Source organism: Falco naumanni, chromosome 11 (genome assembly GCF_017639655.2).
Source record: "Falco naumanni isolate bFalNau1 chromosome 11, bFalNau1.pat, whole genome shotgun sequence".
In the NCBI taxonomy this organism is placed as follows: domain Eukaryota; kingdom Metazoa; phylum Chordata; class Aves; order Falconiformes; family Falconidae; genus Falco; species Falco naumanni.
The window spans coordinates 4,246,797-4,269,889 of NC_054064.1; the positions used below are offsets into that span (position 1 = coordinate 4,246,797).

At 42.8% G+C, this 23,093-nt stretch overlaps 1 protein-coding gene across 2 annotated transcripts; it reads left to right on the forward strand.

Moving 5' to 3' along the window:
- Nucleotides 1-4,725: 4,725 nt before the first annotated feature.
- LOC121095371 (influenza virus NS1A binding protein) lies at nt 4,726-23,077 on the forward strand. 2 transcript variants are annotated; one of them, XM_040610057.1, is made up of 15 exons: nt 4,726-4,958; nt 11,678-11,925; nt 13,264-13,390; nt 13,713-13,882; nt 13,967-14,042; nt 14,800-14,973; nt 15,348-15,473; nt 16,882-16,989; nt 19,105-19,231; nt 19,793-20,017; nt 20,164-20,285; nt 20,447-20,573; nt 20,664-20,795; nt 20,965-21,138; nt 21,623-23,077. In XM_040610057.1, the coding sequence occupies exons 3-15, from the start codon at nt 13,280-13,282 to the stop codon at nt 21,874-21,876; spliced, it is 1,926 nt and encodes a 641-aa protein (XP_040465991.1). In that variant the 5' UTR covers nt 4,726-4,958; nt 11,678-11,925; nt 13,264-13,279; the 3' UTR covers nt 21,877-23,077. The 2 variants fall into 2 exon arrangements, with proteins under 2 accessions (XP_040465991.1, XP_040465992.1); XM_040610058.1 differs by lacking the exon at nt 4,726-4,958 and adding an exon at nt 11,020-11,275.
- Nucleotides 23,078-23,093: the final 16 nt, after the last annotated feature.

A 23,093-nucleotide genomic window follows, 5' to 3' on the forward strand; every position in this document is an offset into this window, starting at 1 on the left:
GAGGCAGCTGCTGGGATTTATACAGCTCCCTTTCTTTCACCCGCCTAACCCCATGCTAACGTAGCTTTTCTTTCTGTTAGAGGCAATTAGGTGTTTGGTTGTTGTTTGTTTTCCAGAGATTTCCCAGTGCTGCCATTCTTAATATCTGAAGAAATATTATCGTAATGGAAACTTTCTAAATTATTTCTCTTTACATTCTAATTTGTCATTGAGATCATGAGTAAAAGTAATGATGTAGTTTCAGGGCAGGGGGGTGGGGAGAAAAAAAAGCAAATTAGGAGCTACTAGACTGCAGTACAGCCAACAAATATATTTTGTGAAGGCAACACCAAGGACAAATAGTACAAAGCTCTTACTTGCATGCACAGTCAGAAGCTGGCACAAGGCTTAAGGGTCACGAAGGCAAACAATTTAAGAGCAAACTGTTTTACAGCCTTTTATTGTAATGCTCTGAACAGGATGTTTCTGCCAAAGATACTATTGTCCTTATGGAAGCAAGAAAGACATACAGGTGTATGGAACAAGTCAGCATTTTTATAATGAACAAGTAGAATATATTTGCAAATATCACCACCCAGCAAGCATAAATTAATACAGTCAGAAAGCATGGGAGAGTTCATTTAATTTTAACTAGGCTTCCAGTCCTAAAGAAGCAATAACAAAAGACCAAGTTCTACAGGAAAGCCATAAACTACAGATTTTTTTAATAGCTGATTCCTGATCAGAAGCTCTTCAGCATGCATAGTCCAAAGGATCAGACTTCAGGCAAGTCTCCTTAAATTTTGTCTCCCACATTTGCTGGGGAATCAGATCTGAATATCAATCCCTGGTTTGTTTGCTCAGAGCACGATGACAGGACCAATAATGCTTTGTGAACACTCTTATGCCGTTTACATACACACCTCCATACTTTCAAATTGGTGTTACATCTGGGTTAAACACTGTTAGAACTGTCCCTGACCAAATAAAAATAACTTGTAACATAAATAAAGGTAGTATCTCCATGCACAGAATGGATCTGCTGACAGTCGCCTGGTGAGAATTGTCTTGAAGGAGTTATAAAAGCCATATTTTTTTCAAAAATTGTAGCTATTTTCTCCATGCAAGACATATTTGCAGCTGGGAGCTCCCATGATGCTTCATCCTAAAAGCTATGCTTTTGAGATTGCAGGATTGATCCTTCAAGGACAGGTATTCAGAAGAAGGACTTTTTTTTTTTGAGACATTAACTAGCAGCTCTGTCCAAATCCTCTGTACGTTTCTTATGGACTTAATCCAATAGAATTAATTAAAAAGACTTCTGTTTGCTTAATGGAAATGAGACAAGACTTAATTTATAACCCTGGTGTGGAAGACAGTCTCTAGCTTTCCGTCCAACACAAAACTATTTGAAATCAAGGAAGTCACCGTGGTGGAAGAACAGTGTCTCCTGAAATGAAGAAGGAAAGTTGTTTACATTGTTTAAAAAAGATGAGCAGAGACTTGATAGAGAACCTCAGTTCAAAATTTAAGGCCACAGCTATTAAAACCAGGTCTTCTATACTTCATCTAAATTTCCTACAGACTTTGCTCCTAAGTAAAGAATTCATCCAAGATCATCATTGCTCTGCCTAAGAATAGGAAAAGGAAAGGAGACAAACTGCCCTCCTTGGATTAGCCGTTATCAGCCAGCCAGCTGGCAAATGATGTGCCAGAATCCACAGGAAAGAGCCCAATGCAGATCATTAATTCAAACAGAGCCTCTACACCCCGAACACCATTAAAATGTCACTGCTAAGGACTCTGAGAGCCAAGGCAGAAACTAAACATGTTCTACACAAGGATTTCTGCAACCAAAATGAATTACTGAAAACCCTTCCAAAATGCAGCAAGGAAAAGTTACAGAATGAATAGATTGGTGCATGTGATAATGATGAAGAAAAAAAGTAACCTTCAATTTCAATACATGTCTCTATATTTTAAATATATACATAATAAGTGATGTTCTGCTAAGTTGTATTTGGCGTCAAAAACATTTTGTTCGTTCATAAAAACAATTTTCTCTTTAAAAGAAAACCATGGACCAGATCCTTGATTAGTAGCATACCTTGCTCAGGTGGTATACTTCACTGACAGGTACAAAGCTGTGTCCAAAAAGAAAGGCTAAATGATGATTTAAAGACATTGTAGAGCAGCTTATATGAAAAAAGGTCTTGTTCTACTTCTAGAGGTAACAGATTTTTTCTACATTTTCTCCATTGTTAGACTAGCAATCCAAGCCACATATTTTGCTCTCACCAAATACAGTATTTTCCCCTCTCAGGTGACCTTCAGGATTAAGCCGTTGGCAGACGCAGAGTTTAATGTTACAACATTAAGCCCTTGCAATATCCAGTTAACAAATTCAGCGTTTCCTTTAGACATCTCTTTAGATGAGACATGTGGAGTCCCTTATAACATGACCAGGACCAGGGACATCTACAAATCACCTGACTTGGGAGAAATGCATCATTTGGAAGAAAACCAAGAGGGTTTTCCACCCATTTACTAGGAAGATTATATCTCCTGTGATGGGAGACAACAAGTATGTAGAACATCCAGAGTCTCCACAAGCATAACTTTATTTATTTTTTTAAAAACACAGTGTTAACAGAGAAGTGGTTTTATTAAAGAAGTGTTCTTGACATCTGACAAAGACTGTTACAGGGAAGGACGGTTGTCAAACCAGGGCATCTAAGACCATAATGAACATCACTGCTCTGGTGGCTGCATGTGTGCTGACTAAGTCCTGGGAAGTCAATTGTCTGGTATCAACGTGATTCCACTGGTCCCTTTGAATAAAGGGTTCTTCTTCGGAAGTCAATTAAGATTTAACATAAGTTTCATTGGAAAGGATTGCAAAGTATCTAGGCAAATCAAAATTAAGGTATTTGCATGTTATAGAAGTCTTTCTCCATCATTGTAAGAAAGATAGTCACATCTCAGCTGGAACAATGGTGTTTTAATGAAGTAAACTAATTTTATGTTGATTACAAAGCAGAGAACCCTCCTTTTTTTTTTCTTTCAGTGGGAGGTGAGTTTGGGGATCCGAATGCAACCTGCCCAAAGGAGATGCTGCCTGAGCTCCCAGCCTAGCTACGGTCTGCAAGATCCCAAATGTGCCCCCCTGTCATGGGGATCTGTGTGACAAGAACTGGAAACACCCATCTGTTAACTCTGAGCTGTTGGGAAGATGCTACACTCACTCTTTGACATCACTTGCTGTGGCTGATAGTGAAAATTGACGGTGATTCATAAAGACATCTCCTTTCCTAAGAATACTGGAATAGCAGCTTGTGTAATACTGAGGTTTACTTAATTAAGGAACATCCCCAGCACTGTTTTGTTTGATTATGGTTCCTGTCTTCACCTCCCTCTCCCTTCCAGCTTTAGCACAAGTGGCTTTGATTAGCCCAGCCCTAATAAGAAGCTTCATTCAAGAAGAAAGCAGAGAGTGGGCAGGCAGGCACTGAGGTGTGGCTGGTGATTTGAAAACTGAGAGGGAGTGGGAATGTATTATAGAGGTAAGGAGTCGAGATGGTCCAGTTTGCTGCCGGTAAAACGAGAAGCTGAAGAGGCTCAGCTGCAGCATGGGTGCTGTGCTATCGTATATATTTCCAGAGTTAGAAGGATTTATGTAGGCAAGGAATATACCTACAGCTTAATGCCTCTGCCTGTGTCTGATGAGACAAGGCCATAATTTTCAGTATTTTGAAGTACTTTCTGCTCAAACCCTCAGAATTGTCCAACTTCAGTGTTTTGAAATACTTCTCCAGTGCTTCTCCGCCAAGATTCTTGAAGAACTTTAAGAGAAATGGGTAAATATTATCATATGTGTCATATGCATTTGACAGGTGAGGCGCTGAAGCTGCGCCCAGCACCACCTCCTGCAGGTTTCCCAGCTTCTGACCCAGGCGGCCTCCGAGTCAGTAGAAAGGAGCCGGGGGGAAGCCTGTCCCTGCTTCCAGGTGACCTTGGTGCTTTGGATCAGGAAGCAAGCGAGGGCCATGAGCTCAGCCCGCACCGCGGCCTGCTGCCACGAGCCTCCCGCGGCCAGGCCTGGCCAGGAGCCCTTCACACCAGCGGGGGAACACCTAGCACGGGCTGGACTTCGAACACCCCGGTTCACCAGCAGGGATGTTTTGAAGCTCCTTTGCCTAGCAAGATAGGATTTATTGTGAAAAATGTGTGTGTGTGTGTGGAATATTTGTCACCCAGCTGGGAAAACACCCATGCCAGAGTGGCTCGGGGTGCCGGAGCCTGAGGTGGCCCCACGCGCAGGGCGGGCTGCCAGGGAGTTTCCAGCATTAAAAACGGTATTTTTTTGTTTAAGCAGGTATGACGCCCTGCAGTACAGATCCCAGCGATGAGGGGGAAGTCATCGCTGAGGTCAAAAAGTGGCCTCGGTTTTGAAAAACAAAATTATTAAGCCAGGTGGGCTTGTGGCCGAGAGCTACGGACACCGAGCGCGCCGGCGGCTCCTCATCGAAACATGGCGGGGCGGCGGCGGCTGCCCCTGGGCCCGCGCACTGCCTTCGGCCGCCCCCAGCCCCTCCAGCCGCCGGCGGCAGCGCCCCGCCGCGCCCCCCCGACCCGCCTGGGCAGCGGAGGGAGGGGCGCGGCCGGACTCGTTTCTCGGCGGAGCGATGCCGGCCGCCTCCCGCCCGCCCCGCTGGAGGCGGAGGGTTACGTGCGCAGTGCCGCGCCCGCGCAGGGGTGGTGCGCGCTGCTCCAGCTGGCGGCCGATCTGGCGGCGTCGCGCCCGCGCCTCTCCGTCCCGCTCCCGCCGCCCCCCTCGGCAGCGCCTCGCCCCGCTTTCCCTGCGCCGTCCGCTGCCTCTCCCCGGCGGGCTGGGGCCGCCTCTCCGTCTCCGCGGCCGCTTCCCCCTCAGTCTGGAGGCTCCCAATATGTACAGCGTCGTCTGCGCTGAGAGGCACCAGGTACGGCGGGGCCCCCGCGGGACGTCCCGGGCGGGCCCAGGCGCGGTCCGCGCCGGCGGTGAGGGGAAGGGCGGCGGCGTGGCGGGGGGCGGGCAGCGACCACGAGGCCGGGGGCGGTCGGGCGCTGCGGCCCCGCGGCTCTTTGTTCGCCGCTGGGCGCTGGCGCGGGGGCTGGGGGCGCCTCCCCGCGCCCTCGGCGGGAGGACGGAGCCCCTCTGGCTCCGCGGCGTTTTGTCGCCTGTGTGGGGCCCGCTCCTCGGCGGCGGCCGCATCGCCGAGTTGCCGTGCGCGCCGCGGCCAAGTTGTGTGAAGGGCCTGAACGGCCTGAGACCCCTTCGCTCACGGCGGCCGAGCCTCGTCCCGCGGGGGGGGGGGGGGGGGGCGGTGTTGCCGTGGACCCCGCGGCCGGGGGGACGTGGAGGAGCCCCCGGCCCCGGCGGAGCCCCCAGCCCGGCGGCCCCGGCGCTGCCCGGGCGGGTGCTGTGCCAAGGTCAGGCGGTGCCTGCGCGCCTTCCCCAGCGCGGCACCCTGCCGGAGCGCGGGGGTAACCGGGGGAGCGCAGGAATGCTGGGCTTTAAAGCAATTAGCCACGTCGGGCTGAAGGAACGTGTGCTGACAGCTGGGTGCTAATGTCGTGGCCCACCCTGTCATCTGTACTGGTTCTGGGAAATAGGCGATAACACAGTGAAAAGAGCGGTTGTCAGTCCACATCAGTGCTTCTGGAGAAAGGTGATGAGTGTGAATGACCAGAAGGTTTGGGGGTTTTATTTTTGCAGCGGGAGGGACAAATACAGTGCCTCCTGCCTGCCTGCACAAATTTCCAGCAGCTTTTTAGAATTTTTCAGAGGTGCGTCAAGGTAGAAAGAAAATACTTTTGCGTTACAGCGTCACTGTTTCTTCACTCTGGATTCCCATAGACTTAAAACCTGAATTGGTTTACAGTTTCATGCATGTTGGAAAAACGTTGACGAACTGGGGCAAAAGGCGGCCGAGTGGTGACAGACTAGTGGAAATTCAGTATCATGTCGCTCTCCTTGTTTGTCATGGTTTGCGAAGGGGAGGGTTTTTTATGTGTTCAGCGATGGGTGTGTAGACACCACACTTATTCTCTTCTGTCTGGGACCTACAAAATAAGAAACCAAGCAGGATGTGGTGCTTTGATGGTGAGATTGGTTTAACTTTAGAAAGCAGATTTTGTAGCCACAAGCCTCATTCCTGGATCACAGGATGTAACAGTCAGGGAATCCTTTCCAGTTAGGAAATGATGGGTTAGCTACCTTAAATAGATCTAATTTTGTTTTCCTTAGCTTGAGTCCTTAAGGAGCAGGAGACGGTAAGAACGACAAAAACTGCTTGGGGGGGGGGGGGGGGGGGAGACAATGACAACACACAATCAAAAAAACCCCACCAGTTTGCTGTTTTTGTGACAGATGTTTGAAAAACTGTGGGAAGTGTGTGTTAGCAGAAAAAAAAGAAACCCATATGGAGAGGGGAAAAAAATAAAAGGAAAGAGCTCAGATTTTAAGAGAGCTCATGCGAGGCAGAAGATAAAGAGGTGTAGATAAAGACTATGGCAACAACAAAAAAGTGTAACGGTGGAGAAGAGGAAACGGAGAACCAGTATGCAAGGGGATGTAATGGGGAGTGCTAAGACAGTGAAACAGTGTATCAGAAGCGTGGGGGGATGGCATTGGAAGCCAGTACTAAATGGGCAGCTGGTGTGTTACAGCTCAGTTGTAGTTGAAACAGCAGTAACATTCAAGCATAAAACCTACTTCTCATAAATTTTTCAAGTCTACATACATAAATGTGTGTTTGAAAGAGCCCTCTAGGCTTGCTCTCTATAGAGGACAGTCCAAGTATTACATCTTCTTGGACTGCATGTAAAATATTTTGGAAAATGACTGTAGTACTTTTTCCTTCCCCTTCAATTCTTAACCGGTGACAGCAAATATTCTTTCCCTCTCCCTTCACTGTGGGGGTGGGAGCACAACTGAGGCTGCTTTGCAGTGAAATAGAGCAATTTTGTTTACAAGTCATTGTTATCAATGAGACTCAATCTTTGGTAGAAAGTTACTGAAAAGTGAATATGCAAAATAAAAGTAATATGAATTCTGAGTCTTATTTTGAATCACTGGTATAGAGAAGTTGAGCCTGTGTAGTGGTGTAAAGTATGTTGCTGTAGGTCCTGGTCCATGATGTTTTGCCCAAATGCACACTCAGACATGAAAAGATCAAGTTATTTTTTATCATAAATAAATGCTAATGTATGAAAGAAAATCTTTGTGGACGTCTGGTTTTATCTGCTGATACAGGTAATGGAACTACGAGTAGTTGCAGCTGTGACCTATATTTCTTCTGAACTGGGCTGTGAAAAGCCAGAAAGCCCTTAGCAACTAAAAGCATCAACTGTGGTGTTAAATTTCATTTTTGTTTCACTGTTTCCCATGAGTGTCAATCAAGTGTCCATTATTATATCAACAAGTATTGACTTCTAATCAAAAAAGTAAAAAGTATCTCCCCCAAGTTAGCAGTTTACTTGTGAGTAGAAGACGTAATACCTTAATCTGACAAAAAAAGCTTGTACAAAATTGGCACAAAGTAAGGGCTTTGTTTACTTTTTAAAATTAAATACTGCACATGGAAAGTACCAACGGACTGTACTAAAGATGAGAGTTCTTAGATGGGAGGAAAAATAAATACTGCCTGTGTTGTTAGGTCATGGGTAAGGTGACTTTTGCCTCAGTAGGTGGCTCTGGGACCTGTTGTCTTGGTACTTCACCTGAGACCAGAGTTCATATGTGCCCTGAAAGTGGCTCTGCAGTGGAGAGTCCTGGGGCACCATAATGGTTTTTAGATCTCAGAGAAATTTGAACACCAAGTGTTTTGCAGCATGTTTTTTAAATGTTGGAATGTTTTCTGCAGTGAACAACTATGTAAAAAAAAAAAAAAGGGGGGGGGGGGGGCATGAACAGATCCTAAATCCTGAACACAAGTAACAATTTCAAGTGTAGTACTCTACGACGTTTTTTGCTCTCGTAACTGAACTATTTCTGTAGTAGTTGCAAGATAAATGTGAGAGGATAGCGTAGTGAAGGATGAGAAGACATTATTTAGGTGAGTAGTCTTAAATGCACCTTTAAACACGTATACAGTGAAATGGAAAGATGAGTTTAAAGGGGGGAAATTTCTCTCCTGGAGGTTCAGTGCAGTGAATCTCTCAGAGTGTATTATGAGCTGTGACTCTTCCATGGTCCAGTGGTAGATGTATGTAGTAAATGAGAATCTCAGTCTGTGCATGACAATAAGTGTTTAGGAAACACAATTATTACAACACAGTTATGCTTACATCGAGCAACTGGGCTGACATTTGAGACCGACATTCCTCTGCCTTGGTACAGCCATGTCATTCAAATGCACCGTGTGAATGCTTCATGGCTTCTGGCCTGTCTTGGTCCTCTGCAGTATTACACCCAGTGTGAACGACTCTTGATTGAAGGTGGTGTCTCCAGGCTCAACACCAGTATCAATCTTTAAGAGCAAAACTAGAATGGAAATCCAGAGTTTATATATCACTCTTATTTTATGCTTCATCTTAAAGATAACTGCAGGAAATAGGCTTGCTCTCAAGTAAGAATTTTCTCAATGGAATGTGGTATTCTTATTCTGGAATGCTAATTCTTTAGGTTTAATGTGTTTAAATAAGTGCATTTTGATGGAGCTGAAAAGTAATCATTCTCAAGTAATCAGAAAGCTGAAAAGTAAACAAAGCCATTCATGCTTTACCTGGCTGACAGTGATCTATGAACATCACACTTGGTTTTAAAAAATACAGAATCCTGGAAAATTATTAAAAAAGCCACTGATAGTCCTTGATCTGATGAACTATAAGAGTATAAGCAAGGGGGGAAAGGTAATGACAAAGTGATTTAGTCTTTTTAAATAATTTAAAAAAGGAATTTGTTTGCTGTATCTGTTTATAACCTTTAATGCAGAAAATGCTGCATTCTTGGCTTTTTGTTGAATTTTGGCTGTTGGGCTTTTGTTCTAGCAGTAGTATACCAAACCAAAAGGAATGTGGAAAGTAATGAATATGCTTGTGCTATTTAATGTCATTTTGAGTAGTAATATTAGCTATGGTTCGCACTCGACAGTGTTGAAACCTTCTGGCAATAATTAAGACATACAAATTCCTAGATACTCAGATTGGACAATACTATTAGGTGCATAAATGCAAAATGTATAGGTTTTCACCTCATGCACAAAGGGGGACCTTAAAAGACAAGCCTTCTGTTTCAATGCAGAATTATTTGGGATGTCCTGTTTAGGTCTTGAAGGTCATAAGCAAGTACGTCAGGCAAAGTTAAAACACTGCACTTGAAAGAAAGTTCTTCCGTTACAGCAGAATGTGACAAAACGTACCCAGAGATGTAAACTGAGTGAGGATGATCCTGGAATTTAGTTGAAATTGTTTGAATAGTTGTCATGTAACTCAAAATCCCACCCCCCAAAGCCTCAGTACTGGTAATTAACAGCAATCCTGATTAATATTGAATGGGGGAATGCATAATGTGATGTGTGAGCAGACACTGTCTGAGCTGTGGTAGCAATATACATTTAATTTGCTTTGGGAGTTGCGTACCTCTGCTTGGTTAACAACAAAACTTCTTTAAGAGATCTGTCAGTTGAGAAGAAGCTGGTTTAAGACCAGTGTGAGCACGGTGGATAATCTGATGTGTGGCTTTCTGCTCAGAATCTAGCAAGTGGTGGCTGGGTTGGTCCAAGCCTTTTCACCAAAATTGTCTGATGCTGCACCAATCATCCATTGCACTCCTGTTTAGATGCCTCCTGTAGTTTGCATTTGGCTAGGTGAGTGTAGCTGTTGTGTCTGGGTAATTCCTACAAACAGTAATGGAAGGTTTAAAACCTGAAATGATAAAGTTGGAGGTCTCTTGGTGGTAATTCTTTTGTACGTTTGTGGATGGTCTTGGTAAAGCCTAACTTCTAATAAATTCTTATAACCTTACAAGGTAATTCATTGCAACACTTCTGTTGAACTAATACCTCTGCATCCTTGAACAACAGAATGTTTCAGTTGAGGTGAATCTTTGGGGAAAGTGTGGACATCAGACTGGTTTGCTTCTGTTTTTGAGAAGTGAAACGTGTTGATTGCTTTAGAAACTTTTATACCAGTTGTACCAACAAGAGAAGTGTTGCCTTCCAAACACTTAGTTAAATAGTATTTGGCAAATAGCTTGGGTGCAGTTTCATAACTTGCCTGTAGGATTATAAAAAGAACATATATTTCATCTTTGAGATTTTTTTTCCCCCCAGCAAAGCATGCTGACGTTGAAGCTGTGGATGGGCAGCTATACAAATAGGCTGGGGAAGGCTGTAGTCCCCAGGGCAGCGTTCCTGTAGCCCTCCCTGCATTCAGGGATGCTGTGTTACAGAGAGCGCTGCTCCTCTGGAGCAGTTGTTTCCTTCTTGAGGTGTATGCGTTTGTGTCTGTTCTAGTAGCCAAACTTAATTCACATGAATTCTTTTGACACTGTTATCTGCTGGCTGAAATGTCCTGTCTTCACAGTTGCAAGAAGCTGTGAAGGATGGAAGCAGTTTTCCTGTGGAGCTGGGGGGGGGGGGGATAATGTCCCCAGTGGCTCTGGGGAACAGGCCTTGCACTTGAGCTGCTGATCTGGTAGAGACCACGGGAGGTACAGTTCCGGCCAAAACGATCCCGCGCCGTGGGTTCGCGAGGCTCTCTTGCCTACAACATAGGTGACTGCTACTTTTTGACGAGGAGAAATGAGCTGCACCTATTTTTAGGAAACCTGATTCCCGATGTGGCATTTATTCTGTGGATACAAATATAGTTTTGGAACTGCAGAGGGCAACTCAAGTGGATGAAGTGATCAATGTTTTCCTGAGGTGGCATCAGGGTCATGGAAAGTTCCAGAGTGGGTGTTTATTGCCTGTTCCCTCCCCGCTGCTGCTCCTCCTCTTCTCCCCTCCCTGAAAACCCCTGGCATAAACAGCCCACCCACATGCAGAATCCCAACAAAGCTACCCCAGTCTGCACTGCCAGTGCAGAACTTGGTCAGAACTTACAGATTCTGTCTGCGGGGTAGCAAAGAGACTCTTTATCAAAGAAACCTGCCACTAAGTTAGTGATTTCTGACCTTATAATTTCTTTCTGGAAGTACCAGCAACTGAAGACATGCCCAGTCATTTCAGACATGTCCTTAATCCACCTTCAGTCCATTTTAGGCATTCAGTAGAAGAAGGATATAAGTAGATGACTACAGGAAAAGCAGAAGGTAGGAGGCATGTGGATTGGTTTCTTTTTTGAAATGTAGTCATTTTTGTTCTGTTACTTAAGAGTTACCTACTTGTGTAAGCAAGCAGTACTGGTCTAGATCTAGGAAGGGCTGAAGGTTAGAGTTGGTAAGGAATTGTCTGAAAATGGAATTCAGCTGTTCTGACTTTTTCTTTAAGCTCTAACTTAGCCACTTTCTTGTCTCCATGGGTATAAAAATTGACGTGGTTGACCTCTTGTTAGGCATGAGAATATATTGGTGTCATTATGGAATTTTTCAGGCTGTTGGGAAGAAATACTCATTTGAGTCAGGAACTTCTACTTTAAGACACCATTAAACTTTCATCTGATACATGGTAGTACTATTTCTTGTCCTTATTTGATAACTTCTCCTTTATTTCAGATTATGATGCATGATTATCACAGAAGAAATTCATGTCTATAGCTGTTAAGGACTTTATTACATCATCTTCAAGCCTGATAGTTTTGGAACCCGTATTGCAGCTGCAGGGACACATCTGCTTTTGCATTTCAACAAACATCTTCCCTGTCAGAAGATACTGAAACTGAAGTGCTCTGTTTTAACACAGTAATACCATTGGATTATTTTAAGATCTCCCAGTTAAAAATTCACAGTAATAGATTTGCTAGGTAAGTTAATACCGTTAGCTGCATATGCAATATTTAATACCTTTGCTGAAATTCTGTGACTTTAAAACTTTGCTGTCCTTTTTTTAATAAAAGGAAACGAATGAAACTGTATACAAATTGATAATGATCTTTGTAAGTAAGATTAGCGTTGCCAGTTTAGGGTCAAATGCTTTCAGTAGTAAGTGAATTTAAAATAAATGGATTAAGACTAGAATTATTTTGTGTGGCGCTTGCTATCTTTATTACTGATTTTTGCTATCCACTTTTTCTATTTTGGGGAGTTCCTTGTTTAGTCTGATCTTCAGAATTTTCTTAAGCTTCAGATAGAAATATGAATTATTGCTGGTAACGTTAGTAGCATATCACACATACCTTCCTTTAAAATCTTAAGAGGAAAGTGTATACTTTTGCATATGTTAGCAGCTCAAACTTACAAATTTGATTTATTTGGTTGTTTTTTGAGTTACTATTTCAAGTTCATTAGTTCACCTCTGGGTCATGTTTTAGTCTTCTTAATTAGCTTCCTATTTGGGAAGTGGACTTTTCCTAAAAGTGCTTAACTAAAAAAAGAATCAATTAAATGAGCTATAAAATAGCTTCCAAATTCAAAAGTTAAGTTTCTTGAAGTTATTTTTCCAGTCTTGGTCCAATTTACCTGAGGTGGTGTGTTTGTATACGGGTAAGACCTTCAGCAGAAGTTGTTTTAGTTTCATGGTGGCTTAAAATACATGATGGTGGTTCAGGATATATTTAATTCTGTTCTGTTGGTGCTAATGTTCTTTCATGACTTCCAGCTACTCTAAAATATTCAAGTCATTACTCAAAATGAAACAAAATTATTTCCATAGCTAATCTGCTTCACTAGTTACTTAAAATTCTTGGGTCTGTGCAAAAAATGATGCTGACCAGTATGACAGATTTCATGCAGTGAGCAGAAAACAGCGATGAATCCACCAAATCTGATCTTTACCGAGGGGAAAATGAAGCTGCTTTTGTAATTCGGTGGTTTCCAACTTGTTCCCCCCCCCCCCCCCCCCCCCCCCCCCAGGAGGTACCACAGGTTCAGCATGGAGTTTTGAAGTTGGTACCTACCAAAGTGATGTGGCTAAATTAAAAGTTAGGGCCTCAATCTCTGAAAATAATTAATCCAGTCAATCCAAAGGACTGTTGTCAACATGTACTCATCAGCAGTAGTAGTCTTCCAGGCTTTTTTTGAGATGGGCTTTGTTTATTTTTTTAAAACTTCCCATGAATGTTTGTTTGCAAGCAATGTGTTAATAGTACTTCTATACTGAAGGAAAATGTTGTGTCTGTAAACTTCATATATTCTGTTTTCAGCCAGACCAACACCAAAATGATTCCTAATGGATATTTGATGTTTGAAGATGAAAACTTCATTGAGTCATCTGTTGCCAAACTAAATGCCTTACGTAAAAGTGGTCAGTTCTGTGATGTCCGTCTCCAGGTACCTTTTTTCTGTCTGAGTATGATGGTTGAATACGGTGGGGGTTTTGTTACACTATGCTGTGTACCTCATTGATTGTGAGGCATGGGTTTAGAATCTGATTTTTCTGAAAAATGAACACTTAAAATAATCAGATGTACTTTGAGAGAGGCAATGCTAACATTTTTTTTCAGCTGACATAAATTGAAGACCATATTGATTTGAAAAATTGATTTGAACTGTGACGTTCACTCGGGTAGGCTTTTATACTATTATTATACAAGTGTGCTTAAAATAAAAATCTTACCAGTGTGTGCATTTCTTATTTGTGTTTTAAATAAAGGTATGTGGACATGAGATGTTGGCGCACCGAGCTGTGCTAGCTTGCTGCAGTCCCTACCTGTTTGAAATCTTCAATAGTGATAGTGATTGTCATGGAATTTCCCATGTTAAATTCGATGATCTCAATCCAGAAGCTGTTGAAGTTCTGTTGAACTATGCCTATACTGCTCAGTAAGTAATTTTCACAGAAACCAGAGAGAGTAGACTTGAATTTAAAAAATCAAAATAACAAAGAGAATTTTCTTTCTTTAACAGGTTGAAAGCTGATAAAGAACTGGTGAAAGATGTATACTCTGCAGCAAAGAAGTTGAAGATGGAGAGAGTTAAGCAGGTGCAGTTCTCAGCTCTTCCATTATTCCATTCCTTTTTCTCAGGCTGACAGCTTTATGGTTTTTGGTGTTAATGAGACAGAAAATGATGATTCTGTGGGAAAAGTACTTGGCAGATAAGCTTCTTTAGATGTTCGTTAGCATTGTATTGATTTGAGTGACATCAGTTTGTATTGGCTTCCACTCGTGTTATCTTTGTGCTGAAGGGTTCTCTGAAGTTAAGTTCTGTATTTGCGCACCTGTATAAGCAAAACAGCTTCTGAATCATAGCTGGTTGCTTACTTTCACGTTCATGGAAGCGGTGGTGTGCTTTGTTGCATTGGGAGGTGTATTTAAACCTGTAAATCTGTGGCAGTGTTACATGGGAAGAAAATCCACATGCTCCTGAACATAAGTTTGGTAGCGCTTGGCTTCACACGTGCTTACTTTTGCCCCAAACGGGGCTACCTTTGACAAGGGAACTGGGATTCTTATCTTCGCTTGACTGCAGATAAGTAGTTTTGAATAGGTGATCAACAGAAAAGCACGGGGTCGATGTATACGTGAGTAGCTTTCAGATGTGTATGATTTTTTTCATATATGCATATTCGTATGGAAAGCAATGTTTCATTTACAGCTGTAAGATCAGGGAGGGCGGGATGGCAACAGTCACTATTCTGCGGTTAGAAAACAGCTGTTGCTGTGTGTTGGGACAGATAATGTAAATATATTAAAAATCTGTCTACTTGTAAACTAAGATGTAACCTTTTTTCTTAACAGGTTTGTGGCGACTATTTGCTCTCCAAGATGGATGTTCAGAGTTGCATCTCTTACCGAAACTTTGCAAGTTGTATGGGAGACTCGCGTTTGTTGAACAAGATCGATGGCTACATTCAGGAACATCTTTTACAGATCTCAGAACAGGAAGAATTTCTCAAACTTCCACGGTTAAAGGTTAGCTTAAGTTTGTAGGTTTCCTTCTGGTATGTGATTGCCAAAAAGCAACCTAAGGAGCAACTGTTACAGCTTCTTTTTTGGGAGTAGGAAAACTTGGCGTACTGACTTTACTGACAATGTGCGAATCCCGGATCTCTATAATGTTCATACACCATGAACCTTAACTGTCGAGCGTACATACTGTCATCCCCTCTAAGCATAAAAACTGCAGTTGTACTTAAATGTGCTTCCTAGTTTCAGTGGCATTGGCTGAAAGCTCCTCGTAGGTGAAGTTTTCTAGCTGTGTGGTAAAGTGAGAGTAATGCTCACTACGTGAAGTCCAGTATGCTACAAATACAAGAGTAAATCATCCTTTTCTGTTCTCATTCAAGCTTGAAGTAATGCTGGAAGACAATGTTGGCCTACCCAGCAACGGCAAATTGTACACAAAGGTAATCAACTGGGTACAGCGCAGCATCTGGGAGAATGGAGACAGCCTGGAAGATCTCATGGAAGAGGTTAGTCTTTAAGAAAATGGGAGTAAGCGTCTTTTTTTCTTTTTTTTTTTTTTTTTTCCGCTTTAAAAAATTTAATATGAAGGATGATCCCTTTTTCTTTTTTTTTTTTTTTATTTTTTTCACTTTTTTAACTGTGACCCTAAAGAATTTAAATTTTACTGTAGGTACCCCTAAGCTGAGAAACTGGGGGGGGTGTTCAGGTGAGCTGAATGAACTGTTCAGTCTGGTCTTCCGCTTTCCTTTTTTGCTCACTATGTGCTGTATAGTAACCTGAAAGTGGCATGTATCTTGCTGTAGAATTGGGGAGGTGGTACTGAAACTTGCTGTAGATTCTTGATGTTTTCCTTTGCAGGCTTTGCTTGTAAATGCGAAGTAGGTAAAAGCTTCTAATGGTTGTTCCTCCCCATTGATTTATCTCCCCATAGGTTTATTAACAAAACTAGGATACCAAGGCTGAAGAACCAAGAAGAAACCTCAAGTGTATTGACACGTACAGAAGCAGCAGTCCTGCCCCAGTTCTCCTAAGAAAATCCGCTGTGGGCAGAGAACGATGATGATGATTTAATGGTGTTTACTTACTCCTTTACAGGATACATTCTTTTGAAAGTTGTGTGTTATTAAATGGCTTTACTCATGAATACTAATACTAGATGTAGCCTGGGCAGTGTTTAATGGAAAAATTAGCGGGGAGTCTAAATTTTTAATTGGCTAGAGAAAATGGACTTTACAAAAACCCATGAAACATCAAAATTTTCCAAGTTTGTTATTACAAGCACGATAGATCTTCGGAAGCACTTGTATAGGCAAAAGTACATGTTGATACTGTTGTATATATTCTCAAGTGTGTATTTCCTCATGGAAAAACTCATTTTAAAAGCTTTGATCATGTTGAAATTCAGATGCATTTCACTGAAACAGTCGCATCTGATGTCTAATTGTGGACAACAGTTTCCTCCAGAACTTAAATTTGTGTTGTCTTCCCTCATTCCCATACCTTTCTTTTAGAGTTCACTGTTGGCCTCTCTTACCTTTTTCTGCTCGAGATAAGTATGTGTATTTTTCAAAGCAGAAAACTTGTTTGCGGGAGTAACGAAAATGCTTGCATGAGATTGTCAATTTGTGTAATTCTGCAAATTAATGTGCCTTTTGCTTGTCTAATGTTTCTGTGCTGGACAAACAGTAGACGTCCTTGGAAAACGAAGATTTCTCTCAAGCTGAGAAAGTAAGGAACCTTCATCCCATGTTTGAAGATTGCCACCATGACATCTGCTTCCTTTTAGTTTTGTCATTCTGCTAGATTGAGATGAGATGACGAGAAGTATGCTGGCGACTGCCTTTTGTAATCTGCCTGTAGCTAAGGAGCGGTGGAGACAGTAGCCACATGGGTATTCTGTTGTTGTTTTTGCAGGTTCAAACGCTGTACTACTCAGCTGATCACAAGCTGCTTGATGGAAATCTGCTAGATGGACAGGCTGAGGTGTATGGCAGTGATGATGACCACATTCAGTTTGTGCAGGTACAAATTGCAGACAGCCTCAGGTAACCCCAGATAGACTGGAGCAGTTTACAGCACACCTGAAGTCCTGTGTTCTGTTAGCAGAGAAAGCAGGAGTGGCTTTACTGCAAAAATACACAGCACGAAAGTATCTTTCTCGAAATTGCTGGAGGCGATGATTTAGTCTCTGCTTCTGTTTTTTCAGCAGAGTGACCCTAAGCCTTTGCAAAGTGCTTTAGGTTTGACTTCAAAATAAATCCTAGGCTGTTAGAAGAAAGAAGAGGTAGGAAAGCACTCAGCTGTAGCAAGTCAGCTGTGGCTTTGTAGAGATACTCAAGAGACTGTAAAGAATTGCAGACTACATGGCTTCCAGTGGAGAATGTGTCTGTTAAATTTGGGCACAGAAAAAGATTCCAGATACAAGTCCTAAACCTTCAGCTGTCAGCATCCATTTCTTTTGTTCAGCTGCACTGGTAATGTGCAAGAGCAATTTTAAAAAGGAACTGTAGATAACTTCTGATCTAGAGATAACTGATGCTTTGAACTGCACAAATCAGTCTTGGGCTTTTTGAGATTTTTTTTTTTTTTTAGTATGTTCCAGCCAAATACAGTCATTCTCAATTCCTGAAAAACACAGCTTAGCAACATGGGGCTGTTTAAGAAACAAAGAATAAAAAAGGGCTAATAGATGTAAATTATTAGTTGCTTTATACAAATCAAGGTTGTTTAAATTCACTGAGTTAGAAGCAAATATATTGTAATATTTTAATTCCTAACAGTGGAATGTGCTGGTACAAAAGTGTATTTCTTGAAAATTTTAGCTAATGTAAAGATCTCATCCCAGAACATGGACTTTAGAAGTGAAAAGAGAGGAAAATGAAAAGCCAGCTAATTTTCTAGTATCTTAATTGTTTTTAGTAAGCCTTCGCAGACTTTGCCACCTCTGGATACTACTTGTAATACTTAGAAGCTGAGGTGCACATTCAGAAAGTTCACTTCCAGAAATAAGGCCAAGAGTTCTGAATTTTTTTTCTTAAATCCTTTCTGATAATAAGAACAGCCCACTTCAGACATTCTAAACATTTGAGAGAACCAAGCCCAGAAAACCCACAGATGACAGTCCTGGAAAAACTGTAACTTTTAAATTGTTGAATTTAAAAAGTTTGTAATTTCTGTAACTGCTGAGGCAGTTTTAAGCATAAGAGAATAAGCTGTAATTGGATGAAGATGCAGAAATAACAAAAATGCTATCCACAAATGAATTGATTTTCATGGTGAGTGGAGTATAGCAATCAAACTCTTCTGTCTGTGAGTTAGATGATGTATTTCAGAAGTCTTGTGACAGTTTCCACAGAGGTCAGGCTCCTGGGAACTGGGCAAGCACTGCAGACTTGGTACCGTGGTCCGAAACTTTGCTGCTGAGCAGAACAGACGGAAAGTTAACTTTCTGTGTTTGGCTGTTAGGATTCCGAAAAAGCCTGAACAACCCAGCCAACTGCTGTGTAATTTAAAATGTGAAATTTGCGGGGTTTTCTTAATTGAGTGAAATAATGTAAGCTACAGTATAAATGTAATTGAAGAAGAAAAGAAAGCAGAAGTCTCCTGTCATTGGGAATCATCAAGGGAGTAAAATCCAAGAAACAGCTAATCTAAGCACAGAGAGGAACTGAGGCGAAATTAATACGTCTTCAGGGACTGAAGAGCATAGTTAATTCACTTCCAAATAGCATTACATAATTAAGTCCAGTTCCAGAAGCAGAGCTTGTGAGTGAGGCTTCTAGTTTGTAGATTGGTTCTCTCCAAGTGGATGCAGGTTTTTCCTTACATTTGAAAATCCTGCTAGTAACTCCAATGCTCTTCTAGGAACCTGAAATCGTTCCTAGACAGACAGCAGCGGTGTAAAGCTGCAGCTGCAGGATGAAATGAGCAGCAGGATAAGATGTAGGCTGGTTTTTGGCCGCTGTTGCTGAGTAGGCAAGATGTTCTGTTGAAAATATAGGTGTGCTATAAATGTTGCTCTGCGGAGGTGGTAGATGAAGTGTTCTCTGGAATAGTTATGTATTAGCTCAGAGAAGCAAAGGTAGAAGGAGGTGTAGTCTCTGGCTAGGTTTCTGTAGCTGCCTTTTGATTTTGCAGAAGAAGCCACCACGTGAGAATGATCACAAGCAGATTAGTAGCAGCTCCTCTGGAAGCCTTTCTCCAAATGCTACTGTTCAGAGTCCTAAACACGAGTGGAAAATCATTGCTTCAGAGAAGACTTCAAGTGAGTAACTGGGGCAGGGTTTGTCTCACAGCTGCATCTGGTATTGTGCACCTACCTCCCGCTCCCTGGGCATTCCCTTCAACAGCTGTAGGGAACGCAGAAGTGCTTTTTCTTACCGATGATGCAGATCCAGTAATTGGCTGAGTAATTTGTGCAAAGTTTCTAATATAACTGAGGCCAAACGGGGAACACTTACATCTCAATTCTGTATTGACAGGGCTGTCCCAAATCCCGTGGTGTGTGTAACTTAGACAAGTCCTAAGGAGACAGGCAGTCTCTAATTAATTAAACAGAGCTATTTGCTGTGTGTGTGCAGGAGGAGACTTTCTCCTCAGATGTCTTCAGATTGCTGTCTTAATGTCTCTTGAGCACTGTATTAAGAATCTAAAACTCGTATTTTTCAGTAACTAGCCTAACACTTGGAACCAGTAACCAGAAAAAATGAAGTTTTCACACTTAGAAGGGGAGAAGCATGATCAGAAGACCCTAGTTGGCATTCACTTAAATTTAGCACCTGAAATTTCACTATATCGGTGGTCTCTCCTTTTTTCCTGATGACAGGTAACACCTACCTGTGTCTGGCGGTGCTGGATGGTGTGCTGTGTGTGATATTCCTGCACGGCCGTAACAGCCCTCAGAGCTCTCCCACGAGCACGCCGCGGCTGCTGAAGAGTCTCAGTTTCGAGCTGCAACCAAACGATATCATAGAGAAGCCCATGTCTCCGATGCAGTATGCTCGGTCTGGGCTGGGCACAGCGGAACTTAACAGCAAACTGATCGCTGCAGGTAAAAGAAATAGCGATAAGTCTTTAAAAAAAGCTTGCTCAGCGGGGGGACAGTGACATATATACGCTATATATTGCGGTCGGGTTCTTCAGCGTCAAAGCGGTTGGCCTTTGGAAACGCGCCACCATCTAACCTTTTGGTTTTAGGTGGCTATAACAGGGAGGAGTGTTTGCGCACCGTGGAGTGCTACGATCCGCAGAAGGACACCTGGACTTTCATCGCGCCGATGAGGACGCCGAGAGCTCGGTTCCAGATGGCAGTCCTAATGGTGTGTGGTGGGTGCGGGTCAGGTGCGGTGGGACAAACAGAGCAAACTTGACAGAACGGTAACAGAAGTCGCTTAACTGCAGTTACGCGGTTACTGCAGTGCTGTGATTCGGGTTGTTGCGTGCGGGGATGTGAAGCAGGTATGTATTTTTTTCCATTTAGGGGCAGCTCTATGTTGTGGGTGGGTCCAACGGTCACTCGGATGACTTGAGCTGTGGAGAAATGTATGAGCCAGAAATAGATGACTGGACTCCTGTTCCAGAACTGAGAACCAATCGCTGCAATGCAGGTAACACGTCTGCAGTTGTTTGATTGCTGGTGTTTTTTTCCCAATTTATTCATTTATTAGCTTACTTATTATTCTTTCTGATATGAATAGGAGTCTGTGCCCTGAATGGAAAACTGTACATTGTTGGTGGTTCAGATCCTTATGGCCAGAAGGGACTTAAGAACTGTGATGTGTTTGATCCTGTAACGAAGTCTTGGACAAGCTGCGCTCCCCTTAATATCCGTAAGCGTGTTGTGCAGTTCGGGAGGGAGGAGGGGAAAGGGCAATTGCAAAACTGCAGGCTCAAAACCAAACCGAACAAAAAAAGAAAAACGGGTTAAATTTCCACTGCTGTGGCATATTGTTAGTGCGTGACTTGGGCTGGGCTGTAACTCCTGGCATTTGGTTGTAGGGAGGCATCAGTCTGCGGTGTGTGAGCTGGGCGGGTATTTATACATCATCGGAGGAGCAGAGTCCTGGAACTGCCTGAACAGCGTGGAGCGTTACAACCCTGAGAACAACACCTGGACCCTGATTGCGCCCATGAACGTGGCCCGGCGAGGAGCTGGAGTGGCTGTTCATGACGGTAGGCTTCCGCGGGCTGAAGTAACCTCTTGTGCTTGATGAATTGTTCATGTTAAGCTACAATACGAGTAGAATACCAAGCTGTGTTCCTCAGGGAGGAGACAATACAGTAAGAACCTGGCTGTGCCTCCAATTTTAATTAAAAGCTGTAACCAGAAAACCAAAGAAACCTCTTTGGTTTTGTTTTGGGGCATTCACCCTCACTTCTTTCTTTTCAAAACATCACCATGCAGCTTGTAGAGCTGCATCTCTTTGAAGGACTTTGTGCTTACTCTGAATTAACTTCCAGTCAGCTCTAATGATCAAGAGACCGAAAGCAGGTCAGTGCTGTAACTTCAGACCTTGAATGAGGCGAAGGTTTCTGATGGAAAACCCACACTTCCTCCGTTTTGGCGTAGCTTCTCTCCCTGGACAGGCAGCTGCGCTTGGCAGCGGGGCTGGTGCTCAGCAGTGAAGCATTCATTCACTTTCTTTCCTTTTGATAGGAAAACTCTTTGTCGGTGGAGGCTTTGACGGCTCTCACGCGGTGAGCTGCGTGGAGATGTACGACCCTGCGAAGAACGAGTGGAAGATGATGGGAAGTATGACTACGCCGAGGAGCAACGCCGGGATTACGACAGTGGCCAACACCATTTATGCAGTTGGGGGATTTGATGGCAATGAATTCTTAAACACAATTGAAGTCTACAACCCAGAGTCAAATGAATGGAGCCCCTACACAAAAATTTACAAGTTTTAAGTGAATTAAATTCCTTTTTCAAACTAACAGGCTTAGTGATGTAATTGTGTTTCAGTAGAGGTACACATGTGAATAGGGTTGGGGAGGGCATAGATGTTGCCGACAGCAACACAGAGCTTTTGCATATTGCATATTAATGTGCTGTACATATTTGTTTTGGAAAGAATATCGACATGAAGGGGGTTTTGTGTATTCTAGAACTTTGGGTTAGGGTTGTGTTTTTTTTTTTTAAAGATTTTGAAGATAATGCAAGAGAAACTAGACCTGGCATATCATTTCAGGAGCTTCCCCCAGTGGTTGTTTTGTCACTGCACATTAAATGACTTCTCCTGTAGGATGTGTTCTTGGGGTGGGAAGTGTAAGGGTTATGGGGGAGAGTTTTTTTTCATCAGGCCTTGTTTTCCTTCAGTAACTGGAACAATCTGTAACAAGAAGCCTTATTTAAATAGATATAATGGCTATTTTTTTTATTAAAAGAAGCTGACATGCCTGCCAATACCTTATCTTTTATGATTGCCTTTTTATAACAGTTTTTATATACTCAGCAGAGTATTTTACCTGTTGACATGAAGATGGCAGAGAAATGGTTATTGAAGCAAAGAGACAACCTTGGAGTTCATAGAGACCGAGCAGGCCAACTGCCTGCCCACTGTGTGTGAGCTGCTGAGCTTCTGCCTCTGCTGCACTCTCGTCACTTAGTATGCAACATCTGTGCTCGAGCTGAATGGAGTTTCTGAACATAACATAGCTGTGACTTCCTAGGATGGGAAAATGATTTTGGCTCCACATATTTTGACAAAAAAAGCGGAGGGTGCTTTCTGTACAGCAGTTTTGTTACTATGGGTGAGCTAACCTTTGTAAAACAAAAACTTCAGTGTGGGGGTTTTCTCATGGTTTTTAAACTCTTGCCCGTTGGCAACAAAAATGTATTCATCTGGTTAGTAACTGTCTTAAGTTTATTTTTCTAATACTACCACTTGGAAGTGTGATAGAACACAACTTGATTTTGTATGTGCTCATAGTACTATGTTTTAGTTCACTTTCTCTATTCATATGGCTAAAACACTGGTTAGGATGACTTGGTGTCTGATGTGTAGTGCTGCACATTTAACTGCTGGTGCCAAACGCGCACTGCCTGCTTGCCGCCGCCGCAAACACATTAAAGGTACCTTGTGGGAAACCCGTGTACCACAGCATGGCGGTGATGTGTCTGTGTC